This window comes from Mycteria americana, chromosome 5 (assembly GCF_035582795.1).
Source record: "Mycteria americana isolate JAX WOST 10 ecotype Jacksonville Zoo and Gardens chromosome 5, USCA_MyAme_1.0, whole genome shotgun sequence".
Taxonomy (NCBI): Eukaryota; Metazoa; Chordata; class Aves; order Ciconiiformes; family Ciconiidae; genus Mycteria; species Mycteria americana.
In genome coordinates this window covers 60,102,045-60,125,248 of record NC_134369.1, presented here as the reverse complement: position 1 = coordinate 60,125,248, position 23,204 = coordinate 60,102,045, and the positions used below count along the sequence as shown (strand labels likewise).

Below are 23,204 nucleotides of genomic sequence, written 5' to 3'. Positions count from 1 at the left end.
GTTTGCACCTTCACTGCAATGGGAAAAACCTAATGACATTCTGGTGCCTGATGGCATTTGTAGGTTTTCCAATGAAATAAGGGTGATATTTTGCAAAAGGCACTTTATGCATCTGTTCTCCCCTTTATACTTCATAAGAAGTAGGGAGACAGAGCTATTTTTCCAATTGTCTGCTTTTGTATAGTGAAGGTATTCTTTAATATAAAACGTATTTAATGGGTATATCAGAAAGTTCAAGAAATATTATTTAAAACAAATTCATTTACCATATACATCAATGTTTTAGGCTTAAGAGGACACTGTCAACTTGTAATTGGGGAACTGAAATAACCATCCACAGTACAAGCTTTAGATACAAGGTTTTGCTCATGAACGTTGCTGGATGCACTAGTCATTTTACATTTGTTTCATTTTGTCTTTCTCATGCTCTTGTGTAAGCAGCAAGATAAAACCTATCCTGATTACATTGGGAAAAACTTAACCAGGCAAAATGCTATCAAATGCGGAGAGACCACAAGAGAGGAGAACATGTGTCTCCAATCACCACTCAGGTGAAAAACACATTTCAGACAAAATGAGTTCTGTGGTTTTTTTAATATCCTTTAAAAAGGGGTAAATATTACAGGATTATTACCCCAGTACATTACCTTTTGTCTAGTCAGTCACACCTGTGAAAACTGAATGCAAAAACACATGGCTTCACAACATTTGGGAAAGTGGAGAAAGATGTACAAAGTATCTCCAGGGTTAAACTGGATAATGATCCTGTTCATGTGAAAAAGGCCAGGTTTTCTTTTCACTTAGACTAGTGTAAACTGAAGAAATATTTTCCAGGCAGTATGCTATGACTTTTTCTAATTTATCTGATTTTGCTTAGATGCAGTTATCTTTGATAACCAATAGGCTTATATCAATATAAAGCATTACAGAAGAATCATTTTCCTTTAAACTAGTGCATGGAAAGGTAAAAAAAAAATTCTATTTTTGTATTCTGCAAAGAAAGGCATAGATTTACACATAGTTAGAAACTACCACTCAGAGCTGCGGGTGGCAAAGCAAGCCAAACAATGCAAATACTTCCATAAGCAAGAGCAAAACATGATTATTTGGGAATTAATTTTTTGGCAAAACACTGTGAAGCGTGACTGGGGAGCGTTGTATTTTGAAAGGTGAAAGGGCAATAGGATGCATCTTTTTTCTAATCTGTAATGGCTGATGTTTGGGGTTTTCTTCTTATAAAAAACCCCATACAAATGCAGTCCCTGCCCACGACATATTCAAGGCACTGCTTCATTTTACTTCTTCTTTCCCTCCAAGGCAGATGGATGGGGAGGAACACAAAGAAAACAGCAAGATTACTTCAAACAGACGCAGCATCCTCGAGGCAGAGCACACCCTCCTCAATACTGACGCTGGTTTAGAGGGTCGGGCAAGAAGGGGACGTACTCTGAGTCCCGCCAGCTCCTCTGTCACCAGTCTGCCACCTCCTCCCGGCCGCACACCACGCCGGCGTCCTCCTCGTGGGAGCAGTTGTGCGTGCCAACGTCAGCGTGGTCACACTCCAGGAGTGTCTTCTCCTGCCCGGAGCACTGGACGTCATCCAGGAGAATGCGAAGGGAGGTCCCTTGCCCAAATTCTGCCTTCTTGCTGGCCCGCACCACGTGGGGGAAGCCCAGCTGGCGGCACACCACGGCGGCGGCGGGCGAGCTCCAGCCGTCGTCGCACACCGTGCCCCACTCGCCGTCGATGTAAACCTCCACCCGTCCCCGGCGCCGGCCGCGGCCCCGCTGCTCCATCAGCCGCACGGCGCCGTTTCGCAGCGGCGGGGCCGTGCCGGGGGGTTTCTTCTTCCTGCGCTGCCCCCTCCTCTCTCCTCGCTTCCTGGGCTTGGGGGTCCTGCCGCTCGGCGCTGGGGTGGCGGGCGTCCTGCTTCGGTTCCCCGGCGGTGGCGGGGCTTGGCCCACCCAGTCCACAGCCGGCACGCGGGGGGTTTTGGGGTCTGGGCTGCCTCCCCGTGGAGCCTCGGTCGTGGCCTTCAGCTGGGGACGCGGCGTTGGTGTTTTCATAATAAGCTCTGTTGGGGGAAAAACCCAGGAAACCATGAGCCTGTCACTCTATAGACACTACTTAAAGATGACTATATGAAATAACCAGCGCTGATTTTGACTTATTTAACTCCTTTCTTGGAACTTGCTTACTTGATCCTGTTGAGAAGTGACAACGCTCCCGGTGAGCCAGTATTTCCTCAGCGAAAAATGTCGTCTGCTTTTAGTTAGCAGAGCGGACTGCAGGGCTTAATGCCAACTAGTACGCCTCTCCCAAGAAGGAAACCCCAAGCAGTTTATTGGCAAAACCTCAGACTGGCCATTAAAGGGTGGGCGCTGGAGTTTCACGGTCAGAAGAGGAGTTCCCCACCCTACCCTTCTCCCCTGCTGAAAGCATTTTAAAGACAGGCGCTATTTCTGCTCTTCTCTTCATTACGAATGATTGGATTGTTACCAGACCGAGCGCCGGCCTCCCCACTGGGCCAGATGCTTTATTCAGAGGAGCTGAAATCAGGAACATTCAAAATCAATTCTCTCTGGCAACTGGAATGTGCAAAAGGAACGGAGTTGCCAGGACAACACATAAAACAGGATTTGGGGTTGGGTTTTTTCTTCCTTACGAAAAAAAATAAAAGAGCCTTGAACTCTGAAGAGCTGAAAATTCTTTGCTGTCACAGTTTCCAGGCATTACTGGACTTGCTTATTCACATGCGCTCTATTTTTAGCTTCAAAAAAAGTTTTAGCTTGTCAGAAGGAAGCAATTTAGAATTAGTCAGAATAACAATCTACTGAGCTGGGACGGTGTCGCATACATTTGCAAAGACATCATGACTTTTTGAATAACATCCTAGATTTATCCATTCTCATTCATCATTTGCTTTGTAGTACAGAAACGAGGAAAAATATGACTGTCTTATTTGTGCTTAATATCTATTGTCCCCAAAAGACAAACCCTTGCAGCGGTCCAGTTTTTCCAAATAACGCTCTTCGGAGAGGAATTGTATTTGTGGCATGAAAATATTTCCCTTCTTTGGAAGCTGAGGTTCTGAAGGCAAGAAAGAAATGTGACAGCCTTACCTGTGCACACCTCAGTTGCTGGAGCCTGATCTGGCAAAGCACTTGAAAATCCTGGAAGTCATACAATGGTATGTAGGACTGCATGACAGCTAATGGTCACCTGGGAGTTCTTTTCACCTCACTGAATCAAGTTGTTATTACATATTACTCTTCGTCAAGCTATTTATTAAATACACTTCCAACAAATGCACTCATCCAGCTAATGCAAGCCGCATGCCTTGGCGATTCTGTTACGTTCACACTAAACACTAACCTAAAGAGCAAAATATTTACAGCTACACATCCTGTTTGCATGCTTCTGAATCAAAATCTTCATGCTTGGTTTTCACCTACACATGAATTTAGTTCCTGAGACACTTAGCAGAATCTCTCCCACTGTTTCTAAGTTTTATTTTATGATGAAAACTACCTTGTAAACAAACCCAAAAGATTTAGTTATACGTGTAGTTCAAAAATCTGACCTTTGGACTTGCATAGAGAATAATGCATAAGCAGAAATGGAGACAAAGCTGGTTGAACACGAACCAAGTTAATAATATTTGGAAACTGCATGCACAGCTTGCAAAGGAGAATGTTTGTGAAGATGTGCTGAGTGCTCAGGTGTGTCAACAGCTAATAATTAGCCTTAGATCTTGTTCCACCTTAAAGACTCAATCTTGCAAGGTGCTGAGTGTCCTCATTCCTCCCTCAAGTCAAAGCTGTAGGAACTGTCAATGACTCAAATGCAGTGTAACGTGATTAATGTAATTAAAAATTAAATAAAAGTGTTCTGACCGTAGAGATCCTACAGTAATATTAACTTCATGACAAAGTTGTTAGAGTACTGCCTAGGTACTTACATGTGTAAACAAAATGCACAGGGGAAAAGAAAGGTGATGCTGCCTAATCTAATTTTGAGATCCTAATAGCCTGTTTAGGGGTTTGCATTTAACACAAATAGTACTTGGCTTGCTGCAGATTCAGCTACATCGCTGACTGCTCCAGCTTTAGCAGTATGATACTTCATTCAGTATGAAGCAATCAAAAAGCCCTGGAGGGTTTGGATAAGCCAAAAGTTCACCTGAATGGCTGATCACGCCGATTCTTTTGGGAGCGTTTTCTCATCCCATATTCCCTCACTTACAACTAACAATGACTCAGCCATCATCTTGCTCAATGAGCTATTTCCCAACCCGTTAGCCATCATACCTTTCAGCTCCTGAAGTGCTCCTCACTACCTGAAGGCACTGCAAAAAATCACTTGTCACTGAAAAGCACCATCGAGCACAGGATCTCAGTACAGAAACAGTTACGGGGAAACCAAGTTGGTGGGAATGAAACAGGTACGATGTAGCATGGAAAAGGGAAAATGTGCAGGGACAGAAACTACGGAGAAGATTTCACATGGCCCAGAGAGGGGAAATACTTTATGCCTTATTTGAACCAGCTCTTCAGGTCCAAAACAGCTGGTAAGGATTAATTTTGAGGATACTCCGGAGAGTGAAGTTCTGGGTGGTCTCCACGCACGCAGGGATGGTGTGAGCCTGGAGTTTATATTTACTGCCAGCTAACCCACACCAATAATAAGCAGCAACGGTGACACTTACTCTCCTTTGGCACAAACTGGAAGCGCTTGCTTTTTACTTTCACTGGCGATGGCTCAACTCGGCATTTTCCTGGTGGTGCTCTCCTGCGAAAAAAGGGACACATACAGCGTACAATTAATTCCTTTCCCCTGGCATCGTGAGCATTTGCTTCCCATTGTTTTTCAATGAATGTAATGCTCACTGGAAAAAAAAAGTGTTTAAATGATCCAAGTAATCTCTTACAGTAGAACACATAATTAAACAATCACATATCTCCATTGATCAAAGTCCAAATATTCACAAGGCAGGGGAGTCCTCTGGCTGTGTTTTCACTTGCTATTGCTGAATCCATTAAGAAAATAAAACACTGGCAGGTTCAAGCATTACAGAAAGCGATTAATCAAACTGAAAATAAAAATCACAAAACCAGACAGTATATGTTGAACAGCTCACATAAAGGTCATGTGTACGCAAGTTTTCAGGCTGCCTTCAGAGAAGCAAAATAACACGCTATTATTCATACATAAAGCCCAAACAAGAGACTAACTACTACAAAAGTAGTACCAAAAATGCATTAGTTTCAAACAAGAGCTCTAAGTGTCTCCTACAGAGGCTTCCTCGTAGAACACCACATTATTTTGACACAAATTTGTTTCCCATGGAGGTATATTTCACTTCTGAGAAGTTACATCCAGTTCACCATCACTTTTTCCTATGCTGGCTGGCTCGTTAATCTGCAGCCTTCTTCAGAGGTTTTCAAACTGGTTCAAAAATGCATGATGTTTGCATTTGGAGGGTATAACTCCTTTGTAATTAGGACTGTCTGCATTTGCATGTCTGTGGAAGGCAAAGAGCTCCCCTCTCTACTACTGCCACAGGGACGTTCCCTACTTTTATGAATTTTCCTATGAGTTCTTGCTTATTCATATCGACACACTCGACACACTAAGGTGTGTTTAGTGTGTCAACACACTTCAGTGTGTACTTGACACACTAAAGAAACTTCTTTTTAAACTTAAACTTATGACTTTCTTTTGACTTCTGCTTTCTTTATTTTTACAAAGGTTGCGTAATACCAGCCTCTTAATACACAGTTTACAGGAACCCTTCCACTGTGTTAGATAATGGAAAATACTCCTGACACAGGAGGAGTTGGAGGAAAACACGCAGCAGCTCTGCGGGCTGTTTAACTTTGGGGTCTGGTTCCAACACAAAACAGAAAAGTGGTTTAGTTCAAAAGGCTCAGATAGCTAAAGCTGTAACTTTAATCCTTTTAAAAATACAAAAACTACAAAAGTCTTACTCTACATGTCTGGCTGAAAGTATTTTGGTGTTTCGCCAATAATAGTAATGCTTAAAAAACAGGAAGATGGAAAAAACAGCTATAAGTCTTCCCATAAAACACAACTATTCCCTGCCTTGTCCAGTCTGAAGATACGTGCACATGGGATCCAGAAGGTGTAACAACAGTCTTATTTCCTTGTCCCAACCATTTTCCTCTTTGAAACACAAAAAAGAAGGTACTTTTTGACATTCATTTCTGGTTTGCCTGAGAAAGCACTGCAGGTCACGCTGGGTCAGCTTCGGCTGCAGCTGCCTGGGCATGGGGCTCTTACAGGAGATGCAGCTGGCTACAAGGGATGGAGAGGAACTTAAGATAAACACCTTGAGAAAAACTGCCTCCTTCTGGGCAGGAATCTAGAGAAACTTTGCCTGAGAAAGACAAGCCACCCATAAAATACTCCTTTAGCTTTCCAGAACAAACCTCCCAACCCACGTAACACCAACAGGCCCCATAACAAGTTGGTGATCACCAGGCAGGGTAGACTCCCATGACTGCCGGAGCAAAGCAGACCCGCAACGGGCTGCTCCAGCTGTTCCTTGACCAAGTTCCACAGAAGGGCCCAGCATGGGAGAGGAGCTAGTTAGTCAGTCAGCATCATTCATCACATCCACACCTGGACACCCTGCACCACACTTAGGCTTTGCAACAAGAACATCTCATACCTAGAGGTGTCCACCACTTTGTACACCACTCCATGGGGAGCCGTGGCACTTGGTATGCCGGTAGACATGAAGTAAAGTTCCCCTGGGAAAAAAAACACACACAGCCATGAAAACTCTCCACGGAGCTTCTGTCCTGTACAGCACAAAGGCATTAACTCTGCATCACAGGTCAGAGAGCATCAGGAAACCCAGGACCAACATGGAGACCTGGCTACTGGAGGAAACAAGGCAGGTTTGTATTTGGGTTTGTCGTGCGAGTTCATCTGCAGTCCGGTGGCATAAAATACTCTTAGTGAGTGGGAGCTTTTACGTATTGTCGTGAAATATTACTGGGACAAATTTCCACTGCAGGTTCAGCTGCCCAGACTTTAGCTGTCATCTCAGTCTGATCTGTGTCCTTTAACTTCTCTAATGCAAAACAGTAAAACCCTGAACTTCCTTTGTCAAAACAAAATGAAAGGAAATTAAGAATGTTCACACTGTCTTCTGCTCTTTTGGATGAAGCACTCCTTTGGGGTGAATTACAGAAGAACAAGATTTTGCTTTTGCTTTCTCTAGCACACTCACAAAGTGAGATCTATCTCACACGAAAGGCATTTGCTTCGTCACAGCTCTGTCAGGTCCCATGGATAGGGCTCGACCTTCAGCCAAACAATGTCCCTCACCATTTATTTGACTTATTTTCTCTCAACTGCATTTCCATCCTTCTCCTCCTGTTGTGCAGGGGAGGCTGGGATAAGCACTCCCTCCGGCACTCTCTTTTCTCTTTTGCCAGCTCAAGTGCTTGAGGAAAGGATTGGGAGGAAACATAAATTTGCAATATTTCAAAAAGAAAAAAAAAAAGGGGAGAAAAAGAGGCAACGGAGACCTGCTTAGTGAGCAAGGCAGATTTCTTTGGGCACCCTATGGGTGCCCCAAGGGGAAGAGGGGAAGGAGCAGAGGGGTCAGAGCGAGCAAAGGAAGATGTGGGCGGTTGGTGGCAGCTCCTGCTGGCTGCTGAGCCTCCCTCCTCCTCCCTGCTCTCCTGTGCGGCCCTGGCCGAGCTCCTCCGGCTGCTCCCAGGGCAGAAACCAGCCACCCCTGGCCACCCCTGGCTGGTTTCTTCCTTTTTCTGGTGGGCTCCATTAACCACAGGCCAGAGCAGCCTTGATCCAAGCAGGGATGGGAAACACCTGGCACTGCGTGCCGCGGTGCAGCGATGTGTGCTTCACACCCCACCCCTCTTTCCCAGAAATTATCAGGCAGAAAGAGGGATGCTCAGGCCATGGAGCACACAGGCTACATCAGATGTGTGCCCCACAGACATAGCACGGGGCCTGGGGTGTCCCCAACACCTTCAGCTGCCAGGGGATGGGGCCGCTGGCTTTATAATGGCTGTGCAATGAACCAAAAATATAGGTGTCTCCACTGCATAAACACATCCGCCACACCAGCCGGATTAACATTCATCGGAGCAACAACCCCAAAGAACAAACACTTCCATGAAGAAAAGCTTGTTAAACTGTGTGATAAACTTGTAAAAAACCAGACTCCCAGCACTCCAAAAAGGTGAAAGAGAAAACTGTTCGCTGCAGATAAAGAAAACTCACTAAACTGTTATCAACAGATTTCTTTCCATTATAATAAAGCAAACACAAGGCAAATAACTACCTCTGAGAACAGACTCCAGCCCAGATTTCCACCCAGCTCTAGTATACCTACGCAGAGTACGCGTGGAAAGCGCGGGGCAGCAGCAGGGCGGCGGGGTTTCACCCCCCTTGCACAGACCCTGCCCGCAGGCGCAGGACGGGGGAGACGCCGCTCCCCCGCTGCACGAGCAAGGGCTGCAGTTAACAGCTTGATACTGCGCTTGGCAGCCCTCTGCCTTGGCATCAAGCTGGTTTAAACTAAGTTATTCTGATTTTAGGATAAGATCTGCTTCTCGCCGCAGCACTGCGAAGCAGCTCTACCTTCCATCAACATTAACATTAAGGAAAATGGATTTTAACTCCAAAAAAGAGAAAATTCCCAAGTCAAACTTTTGAGCGAATAATGTGGATGATTTGCATTTACATGATAAAATTTGCATTTATATGATATGCAACACATAGAACCACGTTGCATTTGTGCAACGTCCGCACCCGACATAATCTGCAGGAAAAGCAGGAGTTTAAAAATTGGGGCATTCTGAAAGTGGGTGCTTGTCACCACAAGCCAGGACCTCCCCGCAACGCGGCAGAACACAAACTCCTGCATCGCCGAGTCGCACACGAGGCTACTTAGCAAGGGTCATCCTCTCCTGTCCCCAGCCCGGAGCTGCACGCTCTGCCTGCCCCGCCGCGAGGCTGGGCAGTTAACCATACCTTGTACAAAGAAAGGGAGCAACCACCAGCTTTCACCCCAGGACTCTATTTCCTCCTTTTCAAATTGCAGCAGCTCCCTCCTAGAAAGCAAAATGTCTCCAGTCTTAAAAACACAGCTATGCAAAGCTCCACTGAGACTACATCCTTCAGTCCTACGCAAGGCAAAATCCCAGCTGGCACTAATAAAATATGGACTTAAGCAGCCTTTTGCTGATGCCTCACTCGAGACATAACATAAGGCTTTCATTCTGCTTCACCTCGAGAGGTACAAATATTCCAGGCCAGGGTGAGCACGTTCATAATTACTGTTCATTACGTCTGCTTCCCTGTATCCATTAATAATGCCAACAGCCTTCTTGACTAGCCAAGAGCATAGACTTTCCCTTGGCTATCAGCTTCTCAGCCTCTCAGGGCCCGCATTGCCCATGGCATAGCACCGTGAAGAATGAGGTTTCTTTTCTAACTGTGTTTGCCTTCTGCTGTCTCCCATCCCTCCTGACCATAGGCGTGCGGGCAGCAGCACACCCCGACTCAGTCTTGCAGGGAACTGCCTCTCCAATTCCCCCTGCAGTCACTGTGTGGCACGCTGGCCACAGGAGGAGGCGCCTCAAAATTAGGACTGTGACTTTGGTTGGATATTTGGGAGATGCTGGGAATCTCACTCTCACCCACCAGCATTTTAAAGACCGACAGACTCATGCTCTGCCTCTCCACCACCCCCTGCCTCCCAGGAGCCCTCTCTGACCCCTTCCCTGGTGTTTTAATCCAAAGAGAAACCACAAGCATGCCATTCAGTGCGATATAAAGTTAAAAGATTACCTGCTTCATCTTCAGCAAAAGAGATGATGTATTGATAATAGTTATTGATAAGCCCAGGGAACATGCACGTCTGTCCCGTCCCCATGCAGATTTCACTGTACTGCCATTCTCCGGTAGCACGATCCTCCTTCAAAGACATCAGGCGTCTGCAAGGCAAAAACGCACTTGCACCAAGCAACCAAGAAGATGATTTATGAACATTAATCAGAACACCTGCAAGGGTGTTTAATGCTTCCTACCCACATTAGCTACTATAGGAAGTGTAGCTCCTCCAAGAAACAAAAGATTGTTAATATTAAAACACATATACACTCCTGCAACACTTTGTCTTCCAGGGGCAACACAAGCACAGGAGAAAAGTATACACGAGGGTTTAAGGGATGTCAGACTGGGGGACCTTGCCAGAGACGCATAGCACTTGACTTCATCGGAGCTCTGTGGCTTCTCTCCCGCGCCCAGGACCAGGGCATCAGCCGGGGCAGGCGGCGCAGGGGCCATGTGCGAGAGGCCTGGGAGATGTACGGACAGCAAAGGCAGAGGAGGTGGGGGGAAAACAAGGCAGTCTTATGCCTGCCTCATCAAAGGTTTGCAGCAACTCACTTGCTGGACAATTCTTTTATTCTTTTAATATCTTCGATGTCTGGAAATGTTGCATCAGAGGGTTCTTTTAGGATGCATTCAAATGCTTTGTTACACCACTTCCAGGACTTTAAATGAACATCACATCATTGCCCCTTTATTTGTACTCGCACGATGTGAATCCGCAACATCGACAGCTGCTGGGACGCAAAGATCGCGTTCCTGCACAGCACCGTGGAATAAAGTTTATATAAAACGTGCCACGTGAGCCCTCTGTAATAAGCAGTCAGGCTCTGCCCAGTGCTTGCAACCAGCAAGCAGCAGCACGTCCTCAGCGTTCGACTGCATGAGTGCTTGCAGGCAGGCGTAGTATTGCTGGAGGGCTTTCGCTGGAGGTACAGCCGAGTGAGTATCTGAAGTATTTACTTACCCACTCATAAAATCACCAAATATGTACAGGCCATTCAAGTTTGGAGACTCGCAACCCCGATAGACATAGCCTCCCGTAACGGATTTCCCCATTTTGTGTGGATACGCGTAAATGGGAAGCACATCATCTGCAAGGGAGAAAAGATCTGTGACTTGCCTTGTTTTATACATGATGCAGAATAGCTGTTTATCCAGATAGTTCTGAGACTAGCACGATACGATCAGGTTCATTTGAGCACCTTAATTAAACGAAGTGCCGATGGAGTCATATTTAGTTTGATTTTCACCTTTTCAGAACCACGTTCGACAGCCCTGTCTAGCTGGCTGTGCTAACCAAGGACAAGCTAGCTCGGCGAGACTCGTTGCTGTTTCACCTGCAATATCAGCTGAATCCCTGACAAGCCTGAGTGCTCTCTATCACCCAGACACCTCACCGTTCTCCTGAGCCCTTCTCCTCCTGCTACAGCCCAGCTCCGTTAGTGCCGCTTCTGGCCCGTTTCTACACAGCCTGGCTGGTTTTGCTATGAAATTGCAGGGTACTCTTAGAGTCGCTGCACCCGTGCAGGAGATGTTTGCCCAATGCAGCTTTGTTTCGGTGGTGAAGGGGAAAAAAGAGATGGGTAACTCCAGACTGCAGGCACTGATGAAAAGATATGTCATATGTCAGCGCGAATAGCTTCTGTTTCTCTGAGACAGGGGAGCTTAACCTGAAAGGGCCATCAAATATTTATGGTATGGCACAGGGAAGATGTAGTACTGGCATATTCATAGTAAAATGTGAGTTAAGACACAAGACAGAGGCAAAATAGAGGGGGGTGCCCTGATTTTGAGGGTCTCCATTGGATGCTTCCTCCCCTTTCTTTTGAAACTGCTGGGTCACAGGTATCTCCTCGCAGTACCCACCCCTCCTCATCCTCACAGCCTTTCTCCCTGCCCATGTAGCAGATGCCTCAAGTAGCAAACCCGGCAGCGGGGAACTTGCACCAGGGGCATTTCATCTAAAGCAAGTGTTTTCTACACTGCAGCTGCACTTAGCATTTTAAAGGGGCTGTGACATTTCACTGTTCTAACAGAAGGATCTCTAAAGGCATCAGAAATTGTTCCAAATCCCCAGAGACCTCAGTAAAGTGCTTGCCATGAACGCTCGTGCAGGCGCTGTCACACAGGAGAGCACTAAACGGGCTCTCTGACAACTGCTTCAGCAAAGGGAGTGCAAAAAATCTGCTCCCTGCTCTCAAAATTTTTATAAAAAACCTCTTAATCACTACGACTGTACTTGTAGCTAAGTGAATAAAAGGAAGGAAGTTAAACAACACCACATAGCACATAGAAGAGAAAAAAAATCAGAATCTCAGCTAGTGCAAATCAGTGCCAGCCCACTGCCCCCCTGGATCTCTGGGGAGATGCTCCAGCACAAGATGTGGTCCACATCAGACCTTGCAACACAATACACTCTGACTTCACATGTGCACTGGAATTTAGCCAGCCAGCAAATACCCTGAATCCAGGTTTGAAAAGTAAAAAAAAAAAAAAGTTTTCCTTTTTTGCATAGCTAAAAGAAATAAAACCACACTGTACATTCAGTTACCTGCAAAGCAGGCAGTCTGCATACTGGTTGAGCAGCTTAGACAATACGGTTTTTTCTTTTTTTAAAATAAGGACACTATGTGTGAGTTATGGAGAAAAATACAATTGCTCCAAATTTTTCTCGCTTCTGCAGGAAAGCTTATTTTATGTGGAAACAACGAAATTGTCCCCCCAAATCACAGAATCACCAGGCAATTTGACTAACAACACAGATCGCCTAGAAAAACAACAGCTAGCACATTTCATTTTCCTCCTAACTCAAAAACGGTAACATTTGGACTTTCAATATTTATCCCCACGTCAGTTCCCTTCTAGACTGAGACTGCATAGATTTACATCTCAGAAATATGTGTTTTCCACCAAGCAGCCAGGCTTTGAAGGCAGGAATTAAAAATGACGGCGCAGTGTGAGACATAGGTAATTTAGAGAGAACATCTATTTACCCATTGAAGAATTGGTGCAAAGTTTTTTATCGTAGCAGCTGAATCCTTCCCTCGCCCTCCAGCCGTAATTTTTCCCTTTCTCGACGATGTCGATTTCTTCGTATTTATTCTGCCCCACGTCTCCACAGAAGAGCCGCCCTTTCCCTTCCTTGGTGTGAGGCTCGCCCCTGTCGAAAGAGCAGCGCCACATATTTCTCACTCCGTACGCATAGATTTCGGGGCGAGCCCTAGGGTCGTCGAGGAATGGGTTGTCGGGAGGGATTCGGTACAGAGGCCCGCGGTCGTTGTTGTTCACATCGATCCGCAGCACTTTGCCCAGCAGGGTTGATCTGTATTGGGAGAAGAAAGAAAAAAAAAAAAAAAAGAAATAAAACTAGACCTCGGTTAAACATACCTTCTCGCTTAGAGATGGGTTTGGGGAAAGTCTAGGGTTTCATTCTTTCCGGTTTGGAAAAGACAAGCCTTTAAATATCTCTGAAAAAGCAACCATTTCGAGGCCGTTTCATTTGTCCCAGGCCACTGAACGGCCTTCAGGTAGCACTGAATTCCCGCGAGCCACTGCCCCACGGACGCACGCCCGTGCCCTGGGGCTGCCGCAGGGATGGGTACGTGCCTCCCATTTCACAGACCCTCCCTCCACTTGCAGAAAACTGGGCTGCAGGCAGGCAGCTGGAAGGCTCAGCGAGCCACTGCTGCTCACAGGGAAAAGGGACGCACCTCGATAAGCTCCCCGAAGGAAACTGCAGTTACACGGGAGGTCTATATGCCCACATGTGTGCACAAGCATCAGCGCAGGCGTTAGGTTAAAAGTAAACCTGAGACAGAAAATCCCCCCCCGATTTACCTCCCCCAGTTTCTCTTCTCAACCCAAAGGTGACAGGAGGGACACACGGCGCACGCAAGGTTTTAGGGGCTCTCACTTGTTCTGGGCGTTTCCAAAGGTCCCAAAAGGATCCCCAGCCATGCCTCCGTCTCCAGTAAATATATAGAGGTACCCATCATCTCCAAAGAGCAGCTCTCCTCCATTATGGTTGGAAGCAGGTTCTTCTATTTCCAGGATTATCCTAACCGAAAAGAGGGAGCAGGCATTACCTACTGCACAAGCCCTAAGCAAAGGGCAGAGCAATGTCACTCCAATGTTGCCCTTGACACATGGAAATGGCTACAGATCAGTTTTGATGCAAATTCCTCTATACCCACATTACTGAATTTTACTTGGGCATAACTGATTTTCTAACCTTAAATAATTCCAGCATATTTTCCAGATTACAGAAACACCAAATTGGGTAATAAGGAAAATCTGGGAAATGACATGACAGAATATACTTTTAATTAATTATACTTCTCCTCTGATTCTGCCTTCCTCTTTGTTAAACTTCTTTTTTTTTCTTTTTTTCTTTTTAAGAAAAGTCATGTCAGCTTAAATCCGATTGTACACTGCAAGAGAAAGAACTCCAGTCCATCTGTGCATCTGTACAGCATTTGGCACAATCCTGACAGGCGCTTTCAAGGCGAACCCAAAAATTTTCCAACATTAAGTAATAGTTAAATTCTTAAAGAGAGAAGAATCCCTAAATGATAATTACATACACAGGACTGTGCGAGCTTAAAGAGTGGTTAAAAGCAGCCCCACCAACAAATTAATGTTTTGACAAAGGTTATTCAAAGCAGTACCGACAACCTTTACCTTCATTTTAAAACCTAACTCTGTCTTACTTTTATCTGTTTATTTTATGCACCTGGCATCCCTTTTGTAGTAAGAAAAGGGTGAAATATATCAAAGTGTAACTTTATAGAAAGGTGTCGCAGTTTAACCCAGCAGGCAGCTCAGCCCCACCCAGCCGCTCGCTCACTCCCCCCCGGTGGGATGGGGGAGAGAATCGGAAGGGTAAAAGTGAGAAAACTCATGGGTTGAGATAAAGACAGTTTAATAGGGAAAGCAAAAGCCGTGCACGCAAGCAAAGCAAAGCAAGGAATTCATTCACTCCTTCCCATGGGCAGGCAGGTGTTCAGCCATCTCCAGGAAAGCAGGGCTCCATCATGTGTGGGAGTGACTTGGGAAGACAAACGCCATCACTCCAAACGTCCCCCCCTTCCTTCTTCCTCCCCAGCTTTACATGCTGAGCATGACGTCATATGGTATGGAATAGCCCTTGGGCCAGTTGGGGTCAGCTGTCCCAGCTGTGTCCCCTCCCAGCTCCTTGTGCCCCCCCAGCCCACTCGCTGTGGGGTGGGGTGAGAAGCAGAAAAGGCCTTGACTCTGTGTAAGCACTGCCCAGCAGTAACCAAAACACCCCTGTGTTACCAGCACTGTTTCCAGCACAAATCCAAAACACAGCCCCATACTAGCTACTGTGAAGAAAATTAACTCTAGCCCAGCCAAAACCAGCACAAAAGGTAAAGCCACAAATACATGCAGTGGAGGTTCCCAGGTGTAATAACTGAAGTTTATTTTATTCCAGCTTCAAAAAAGTCCCGATTTCATGCTGACAGTGCCTCTTAATAGCTGCAAAACCAAATGATAATAATCACTTATACCACCTCATTTGTAGCGAGTTTTTTTCCCTTCTGAAAGTACTGATAGTTTGTCATCAGATTGTAAATTGTGGGAAGGAACCCAACTATGTAATTATTCTGTCCCCTGCTGCCAAACGTCACCACTTGTGAGATAAGGCGACTGTGCACGAGCGCACAGACTCCAGCCGGCAGCAGGAGCGAGGGAGGATCCTGTACGGACACAAAGGTGAATCCTCTTCAACCTCCCAAAGAAGATGGAAGAAAACAAAACAAATTGAGCAAAAATCTGCAGGCAAACAGACATACGCCTTCCTGCTAAGGCAATGCACACCACGTGTCGGCCCGAGCTCTCTCTTGGGCAGCATCTCGGGATGAAGTCAGTGGGAGCCGTGCCTACACAAGCACATCAGGACGACAATTTTGTTTTCTTAAGCTTTCGCCATACTAACCATCAGCTAAATAAGCACAGAAAATGTTACAAATGCAGAGCCTAAGGATTTTTAAACAAGACAGCTCATGGGCCTTGACATCTGCAGGTTTGAGCTCCTGACTTGCTTTCCTGAGGACCACGTTTAAATTCCCCTTACCTGTCATCTACGGTGCTGCTTACACTGAACGGCTGTCATTGCTTTATAAACCAGCATCCCCTTTCTATCATTAGGCTATGTGCATTTTTGAGCTAGAATCACCCACTGCAAGGTATTTGGAAAGCCCTTATATAACCCATGTAACAAAGCAAAAATCTTAACATTAATACTATTCAAGGGTCTCTTAAAACAGTGGTTCTATTATGTGGTTCTGCACCAGGTTATAAATCTATAGACTGTCTCCACAAACAAACCTCTAATTATCTGTGCATATTAATGTGGATCAACTGCAGGATCAGACTCAAACAAATGAAATTTCCAATCACAATGCACTCAGTAATAGCATAGTGGTTTGCATTTTATTTAATTTGATGTTAAATTCATAATATCACAGGGTTGAGCTATCATTCAGATAAAGAAATGTGGGGCCAAATCCATCTTTGGTCCGGTATCACTGAGTTTGTGTATACTGATTTTGGAAACCTTTGGCTTCGGAACGAATTTCACATGCTTTGCAGACGTCTGTTTTAAAGGGTAATAATTACAATACCAAAAAACCCCCAACCAAAAACCAAACCCCAAAATACTAACTGTAAATCATGTTGAATCAATGTTCATTTAAAACTCCTGACATACCAGAACTGAGAAATGTAAATGTTTTATCCCTGAGCACTTGCATCCACGGAGGACAGGCATATTCTCTGTCTCAGTAAGCTAGACATGGACTTGGACTAACTTGCTACCACACTGGAATGCAAGAACAATATTAAGCTAAATAAGTCTCATTCATTAACAGCCTTTAAAAATGCACAAGCTGCCCTCTGAGATCTTAAATGCATTTGCCAGAGAAATGTGTGTACAATACCTTTCAGAACCATGGTCCAAAGCATTCATGTCAGCAGGAGAAATTCTGAACTCACTGATTCGGATTCTCTCTTCATAACGAACTTCAACTGAATAGTAGACATACACTTTACCATTAAATTTGAATTTAGGATGGAAGACAATACCTAGAAAACCTCTCTCGTCTCCTTCCCAAGGTGAGGTAAGTACGGCTTCACTGATGTTCAGAAATGGCTTTTCGAGCCTGGATCGATCGGGGAGGTAGGTCCACACCAGGCCAACCTGCTCCGCAATGAAGAACCTGTGGGTGCCATCGTTGGCGTGCACCATCGCAACGGGATTGCGCAGTCCGTTGGCGACCTCCATGAGGCAGAGCTGGAGACAGCCCTCCGTGTCGGCGGTCACTAACCCCAGGTTTTGGTTAAGGTTCTGGTTAGCCAGCAGGTGTGGAAAGCAGTAGTCCGTGTCCTCCAAGGACAGGTAGCGGCAGAATTTTGCCATGTTGTTCTCCAGTGCAATTAACTCTTGGTCTGCAGAGAGATAGCGAAAAATGGAGCGGCATTTTTGCCACACTTGCAGGCAATAGTCTTGGCAAAGTCCTGGTATCGTCCGCACGGGGGTGGAGGGATCTTCGGCGTCATACAAGTGAGCTGCGTATGGAGAACATTCCTAGAGGGAGAGAGAAAAAGCCTCAAGCCATTTCTTGGACCGGAATTTAAACAGCTGAGCAGCAATACTAATTGGAGAAATTTCACCTTAATTACAACATATGTTGTGGTTTATTCTGAAGATATATTAACAGAGGAAAAGATCTTAGAAAGGGGGTTTATCTCAGCATTCACGGAAATGCTCTTCAATATTCCTGGCGAAAGCTGGCTTCCTCATGCTGTTATTCATTTATTCCAACCATAGCACTAACACAAGAAAACCAGCGATGACATGTATCTTGCTACATCACCCTAGTAGACTGTACCGGGGAAAAAGAGACTTTTCTATCTTGGATGCTCTGACTTTATCTATGAAATAACGAGCAGATTCACCACAGCACAGCAGCGAAACCAAGGAGTTAGCTAAGAAGATTCAGGTCTTCCATCTCCAGGTTGAGGAGGGAATGGGAAAGGTCAGCAGGGCGAAAGCCTGTGACTTCCATACCTCACCATCCGACAATCCAGACATGCACCTCAAACACAGATGTGATTTACAGGTTGGAAGGAGCGAGATGAGAAAGTGTAGGAGGAGAGGAGAAGGACACCCATCCTTTGTACCGCACAGTGCACCCAGCCCTGGGATGCTATCACTGCATCCGCCAGCCTTGCTCGGGTCCAGCTGCCTTTGCTGGGGGATATTTGCCTACAGGCTCTTTATGTACCTGATTAGAAGTGGTGAAATGAATCTCGTGATCATGACGCTGGTCACCAAGTTCTGCGGGGGATGCTCAGGCTACAGGATTTCAGACAGTGGGCACCAAATGGCCATAATCCAGGCAAGGTCCACTGGCAGCGGCTGCAGCACAACCCTAGTTTATGGAAAGTGCAGCCTCGGAAATCTACCTAAGGACTGAATCAAGTTCCCATAGTTCATTTTATTCTCCGCTACGAGAACTCTAACAGGCACATTTTCCTTATGTAAAAAGCCACTGCAATCCAGTAAAACTGTCTGTAAATTACAAACTGACCAAAGTGGCTCAGTTCTGCTTTGCAAGGGCTTTTCCTTGTAATAAACACACAATATTTTCCAGCTGTAATGCATCTTCCCGACAGGCATCTCAAAAGTGCTCTCCAAATAATGTAATGTGACTCAGTGGAGGCTAAGTTATTTTCACAGGGCAGATAAAGAACTGAGGCAAAAAAGGTAGGAAGAGAAACTATCCTTCTTGAATAAATTCTGCATTTTTTACTTCCTAGATGGTATTTCTTCCACGCAAAACCAGCTTAGTTAAAAAAAAATAAATATAAGGAGCTGTTTCTAAATCTATAGGGAGCTATTTCTTAATGTAGATTACAGCACTATTCAATAGCTGAAAAGATATAACATCTGAGATACTGAAGTATTTAAATTAGCTGATAAGTACACACAGTATTTAATTTTTATTTTATTTTCCATTACATACCATAATAAACTGAGAGGCCATATAACAGATCATTAGTGCACAATAAGCTTTCCTCCTGGAATGTCAAGCCATTCATTGCAAAATGAAGGTTATTATGCCTTCAAATGAGCAGCAATTAATGTGGTAAAAAGGAGATTGCACATGACACAAACCACTGAAATTACACGGGCAGATTGGGTAACGGCACTGGGCTCGGTTACACGAGGTGTGCCAGGGACAGAAAGAGCTGGAGCATTTGCCGATGCAGTTGTTATGACTGAAAATTTGGCCTTAGAAAACAAATTGAAATGAGACAGAAAGGGAATGTGAAGGCAGGGCTGGATGGCAGCTCATTCTGTTTCTGCCTACGGAGGTTTCACATTCAGAGAGAGGAAGACCACCGCTTGAGTACCGGGGTGTATCTGGTTCTCTGAAAGCCTCTTTCAAAGCCAGCAGAGATCGTAGGCATCGTAAAGCAAGGTCCTGGCTTCAGCATCGGAATTAAAACTAGCACAGAGGTATGGTTTCCCTGTCCTTTTGCCGCTGCGGGCTGTTCACCCCAGCCTCAGGTGTGTTTGAGCAGCAGACAACGTTGGGGATGACTTTTTCACTCCTTGCCACGTTCCTGGTGGCATACGGCTATTTACAGCGGCATTACGCTGACAGTGATGTTCAGAGATCTACCACTAGCCAGACAGTACCCAAGCATGCGTCTAGGGTATTTTCCAGCCACATTTGGAATAGCTTCCAACTTTTATTCCACAAGAGATGGAGCCTGACTCCTGATCCTGAATTTCTCTGCTTCTGAAGCAAATGTTGTGGTCCTTCACCCTTCACGTCGTCTTGTCACATTCACTAACTCAAAGCACCAAGAAACTCTACACTTGCTCACAGCCCAGCATCACTAGTAGGTCTAAATTCTCTTTTCCAAATGACATGGTCTGTTCATTCATTTTAAACTATGATGCGGTCCAAAGACCAAGGAAACTAATGGGCAGATGATCAGTAGCTTCAGTAGGGCTGGAACAAGCTCGCACTATGAAAATAACTCACCAGAAAATAAAACAACTGACATTAAGACAAGTTAGCCAAATCCACCGTATCTGTTCCAGGAATTCAGAGGCAGCTATTTATCTGAGGAATTGCAACAGTTTGAATTTGGACCAACACCCACATCAAACAATGGCTTATTTACTGCTGCTATCGGCCCGGAGGAAGCAACGGGACTCCTCAGGAAAGCGTCTAACTTTCACATAATCCCTGACCTTCCCTGTCCACCTCCATCTGGAAACTCAAGCCTTTAAGCAAGCTGTTCCCCGAGAAGCAGAACGAGGCATCTGTTCTCCCGCAGTTTGGTGTCCTGTATCCCACCGCACAATAATCCACATCCACGCATGTCCCCTGCCACCTGCCGCCCCCACCAAATTACCCCCGGGTGTCGAGGCCATGGGGCAGGCAGGGAGATGTCCCACTGCAGCCCTCCTCTCCCCCACGGCCAAAGGCATCCTCTCGGCCTGCTTCTGGGTGGGGGGAAACCCCATTATGGGGCTGGGGGATCATGGGCAGCACTGAAGGAAGGATGCCTGCTCTTCCACAAGGAACAGAAACAGCACCACATAGCAAATCACAATTTAAGAGAAGGTAGGTATCCTCACCACAAGTACGAGCCGAGACACTTGTCAAAATAATTTGATCACATTTGAGAGAAATCACGAATTGTGAGCAGAAAGAGACAGAAGTGTGCTGAATAAGTCACAGAAACCCACTTATTAATTCAGGTCTAGGATAGAAATTGTATATATAACAAATGAATGGAAGCAGAGTGTTCTGGAGTGTTTGCAATGCCTGAACTTCCATTTCATGCTTGCGTGGCCAGAGGTGCTGGTTTGTAGCCACATCTGGGCTGGTGATGCACTGAGCTCATCAGAACATTTCAGTGAATCATTTTTCCCACACTGAAATATTTCACTGCTTCTGAACAAATTTTCAACGGTCGGGTTTCTGATGTACACAGGAGACTTACTTATTGCTTCCAGAGGCAGAAGGAGTGCTTAGCAGGCACTGCTAACTGGCTTCCTATCTGCAAATGCACTTTTGGACACCGCTTGTTTCAGGAATATATTCAAAAGTTTTTTGCTTTCCAGTACAATGTGAGATGCAATAAAAGTCAAATCTCTAGAAGCTGTTGTGGAAAAGGGTTGGCTTTCTCTTCACGCTTTCAGGAGCACAAGGGGTACCCTGCAAAATGCTAAGAGCAGGATTTCTGAAAAGCCACTTTGATCCCATCTGAGCACAGCAGACGAGACTCCACTGTCTGAATTAATTTAAGATTTACACTTGCACAGCACAGAGCTGCCACTGCTCTGTCTCAGGGGCATTTTCATACATACGAGGCCACCGCGGATGATAGGGTCAGACGCTTTGCTCTGCGCAGACTGTGATCATCCTGTTATCATATCTGGCCACAGAACATCAGCCCCGAGTGGGAATTTCCCCCGTGCGGGATGGCCGCCACAGAGGTTTCTAGGCCACATCCTCAGGCGTTACTCTGCACCCGTCGTCAGGACTGTTAGCACCTGGCACACGCTAAAAACATCTCGGGATGCTGTAACCCAGTACAAAAAACCACCTGATCCCATGAGTTGGGCGTAACAAGGACCGTGCTTTGTGCAGGCTGGTCCCATCCTGGGTGTCTTCACCAGGTCCAAGGATCTAACCCTGGCAGGGTGAGGGGAGCCTGCAAATTGTAACTGCCACAAACCCATCTCAGAGCACTGCTGCTCAAAAATTAAAGCAGAACAACATCCCTATTCCTCTTTCAAACACCTGCCAAAGGCGGAAAAGTCCACTGGGAAACCTAATGATGGACAGTCGCTCCTGACGGTGCCTAGGCTGCTGCACTAATCCCTGATGCACCCATACATGGACCAACGGATCCATGCCGGGCCCGGGCACTGATGCCACAGGCGATGCACCTGTGTGGGGGTCCCTGCACCCCTGTCTAGGCCAGGCACTAACGCCACGGCTCACACACGCCTGGGCTGTCCAAAGCCCCTGTGCCTGTGCTGACGCAGCCCTGCAGGGGTGGATGCAGTCATTCCTGGGCTGATGTGCCCATGTCATGGCTCACGCACCCCTGCGAGGTCCAAAGTGCCTGTGCCTGCACCAACGCCCCCGCCCCCCACGGCCCAATGCACCCACGCCTGGGCTGCAGCATCCATACCCGGGCTTGATGCAGCCCTGCGTGGGTGGATGCACCCACACCTGGGCCAAAGCACCGTGACAGGGCTGAAGCACCCGTGCCCGGGCCAGAGCACCCTGCGTGGCCAAAGCGCCGTGCTGGGGCCGAATCCTGCTGCGCGGCGGATGCCCCCTGCGCGGCGGATGCCCCCTGCGCGGCTGAAGCCCCCTGCGCGGCTGAAGCCCCCCGCGCAGCAGAAGCCCCCCGCGCAGCAGAAGCCCCCGGAGCCCCGTGCGGCTGCCGCCGCGGCGGCAGGCTGCAGGCGGGCCGGCGGGCCGGGACGCCTCACCTGGCAGAGCAGGTCCTGCAGGTGCCCGGCGCAGGCGGCGTAGGTGGGCCCGTCGAGGCGGGCGCTGAGGCGGTAGAAGCGCTGGAGCAGGGCGCGGTCGCGGCGCGGGTCGCAGCAGCCGAAGTCGGCGTAGCGCCGGCAGAAGGCGAGGCCCCGCGGCGGCCGGAACGGCGGCTTGAAGTCCAGGCACTGCGGGTGCGGCCGCGCCGGCGCCGGGGCCAGCGCCGCCGCCAGCAGCAGCGCCAGCGCCGCCCGCGCCCCGCCGGCCCCCGCCGCCCCGCGCAGCCCCCGCATGGCCGCGCCGCGGGCGCCGAGAGCGGCGGCCCCGCGCAGCGCTGCTCCCCGGGCCCGCCGGCGGCGGGGCGGCTGCCGCCCGGCCCGGCTGCGCGGAGGCTGGGCCGGCCCCGCCGCCCGCTCCCGCCGCGGCAGAGGGGGCGCGGAGAGCGGCCGCGCCCGCCCCGAGGTCTCCCCGCCGCCGCCGCCGCCGCCGCCGCCGAGGTCAGCGCCGGGGACGGGCGGCCCCGGGCTCTGGGCGCCGGCTCGGCGGCGCTGGGCTCTGCGGGACGCGGCTTCGTTCACGACACGCTTACGTTTCGGCGGTGGTTTTGGAAAGGCGGCTTGGGTTCGATCCCACCCCGACCGCAACCCGCAGGTACCTGGCCGTGCGACCGGCGCGGGGGCCGTGCTGGAGCACGCACCGCCAGAATGTCTCATGCTGGAAACAAGTTCCTTGGACTGGCTCCGC

General features: G+C 47.5%; 1 protein-coding gene across 1 annotated transcript; it reads right to left on the bottom strand.

Moving 5' to 3' along the window:
* Positions 1-257: 257 nt before the first annotated feature.
* Positions 258-22,874, bottom strand: HHIPL1 (HHIP like 1). The gene is made up of 9 exons (XM_075503566.1): positions 22,460-22,874; positions 16,863-17,509; positions 13,814-13,957; positions 12,894-13,222; positions 10,865-10,991; positions 9,856-10,001; positions 6,695-6,776; positions 4,709-4,791; positions 258-2,074 (listed from the first exon to the last, which is right to left on the bottom strand). The coding sequence occupies exons 1-9, from the start codon at positions 22,751-22,753 to the stop codon at positions 1,470-1,472; spliced, it is 2,457 nt and encodes an 818-aa protein (XP_075359681.1). The 5' UTR covers positions 22,754-22,874; the 3' UTR covers positions 258-1,469.
* Positions 22,875-23,204: the final 330 nt, after the last annotated feature.

Bases quoted from the DNA above. Each gene is read 5' to 3' on its own strand.
- HHIPL1 (XM_075503566.1), bottom strand. From the start codon at position 22,753: ATGCGGGGGCTGCGCGGGGCGGCGGGGGCCGGCGGGGCGCGGGCGGCG. The intron at 17,510-22,459 runs GTGAGGCGTCCC...CTCTCCCTCTAG, and splicing joins TGCAGGACCTGCTCTGCCAG to GAATGTTCTCCATACGCAGC. The intron at 13,958-16,862 runs GTATTGTACACA...CTTTTCGGTTAG, and splicing joins TTGGACCATGGTTCTGAAAG to GATAATCCTGGAAATAGAAG.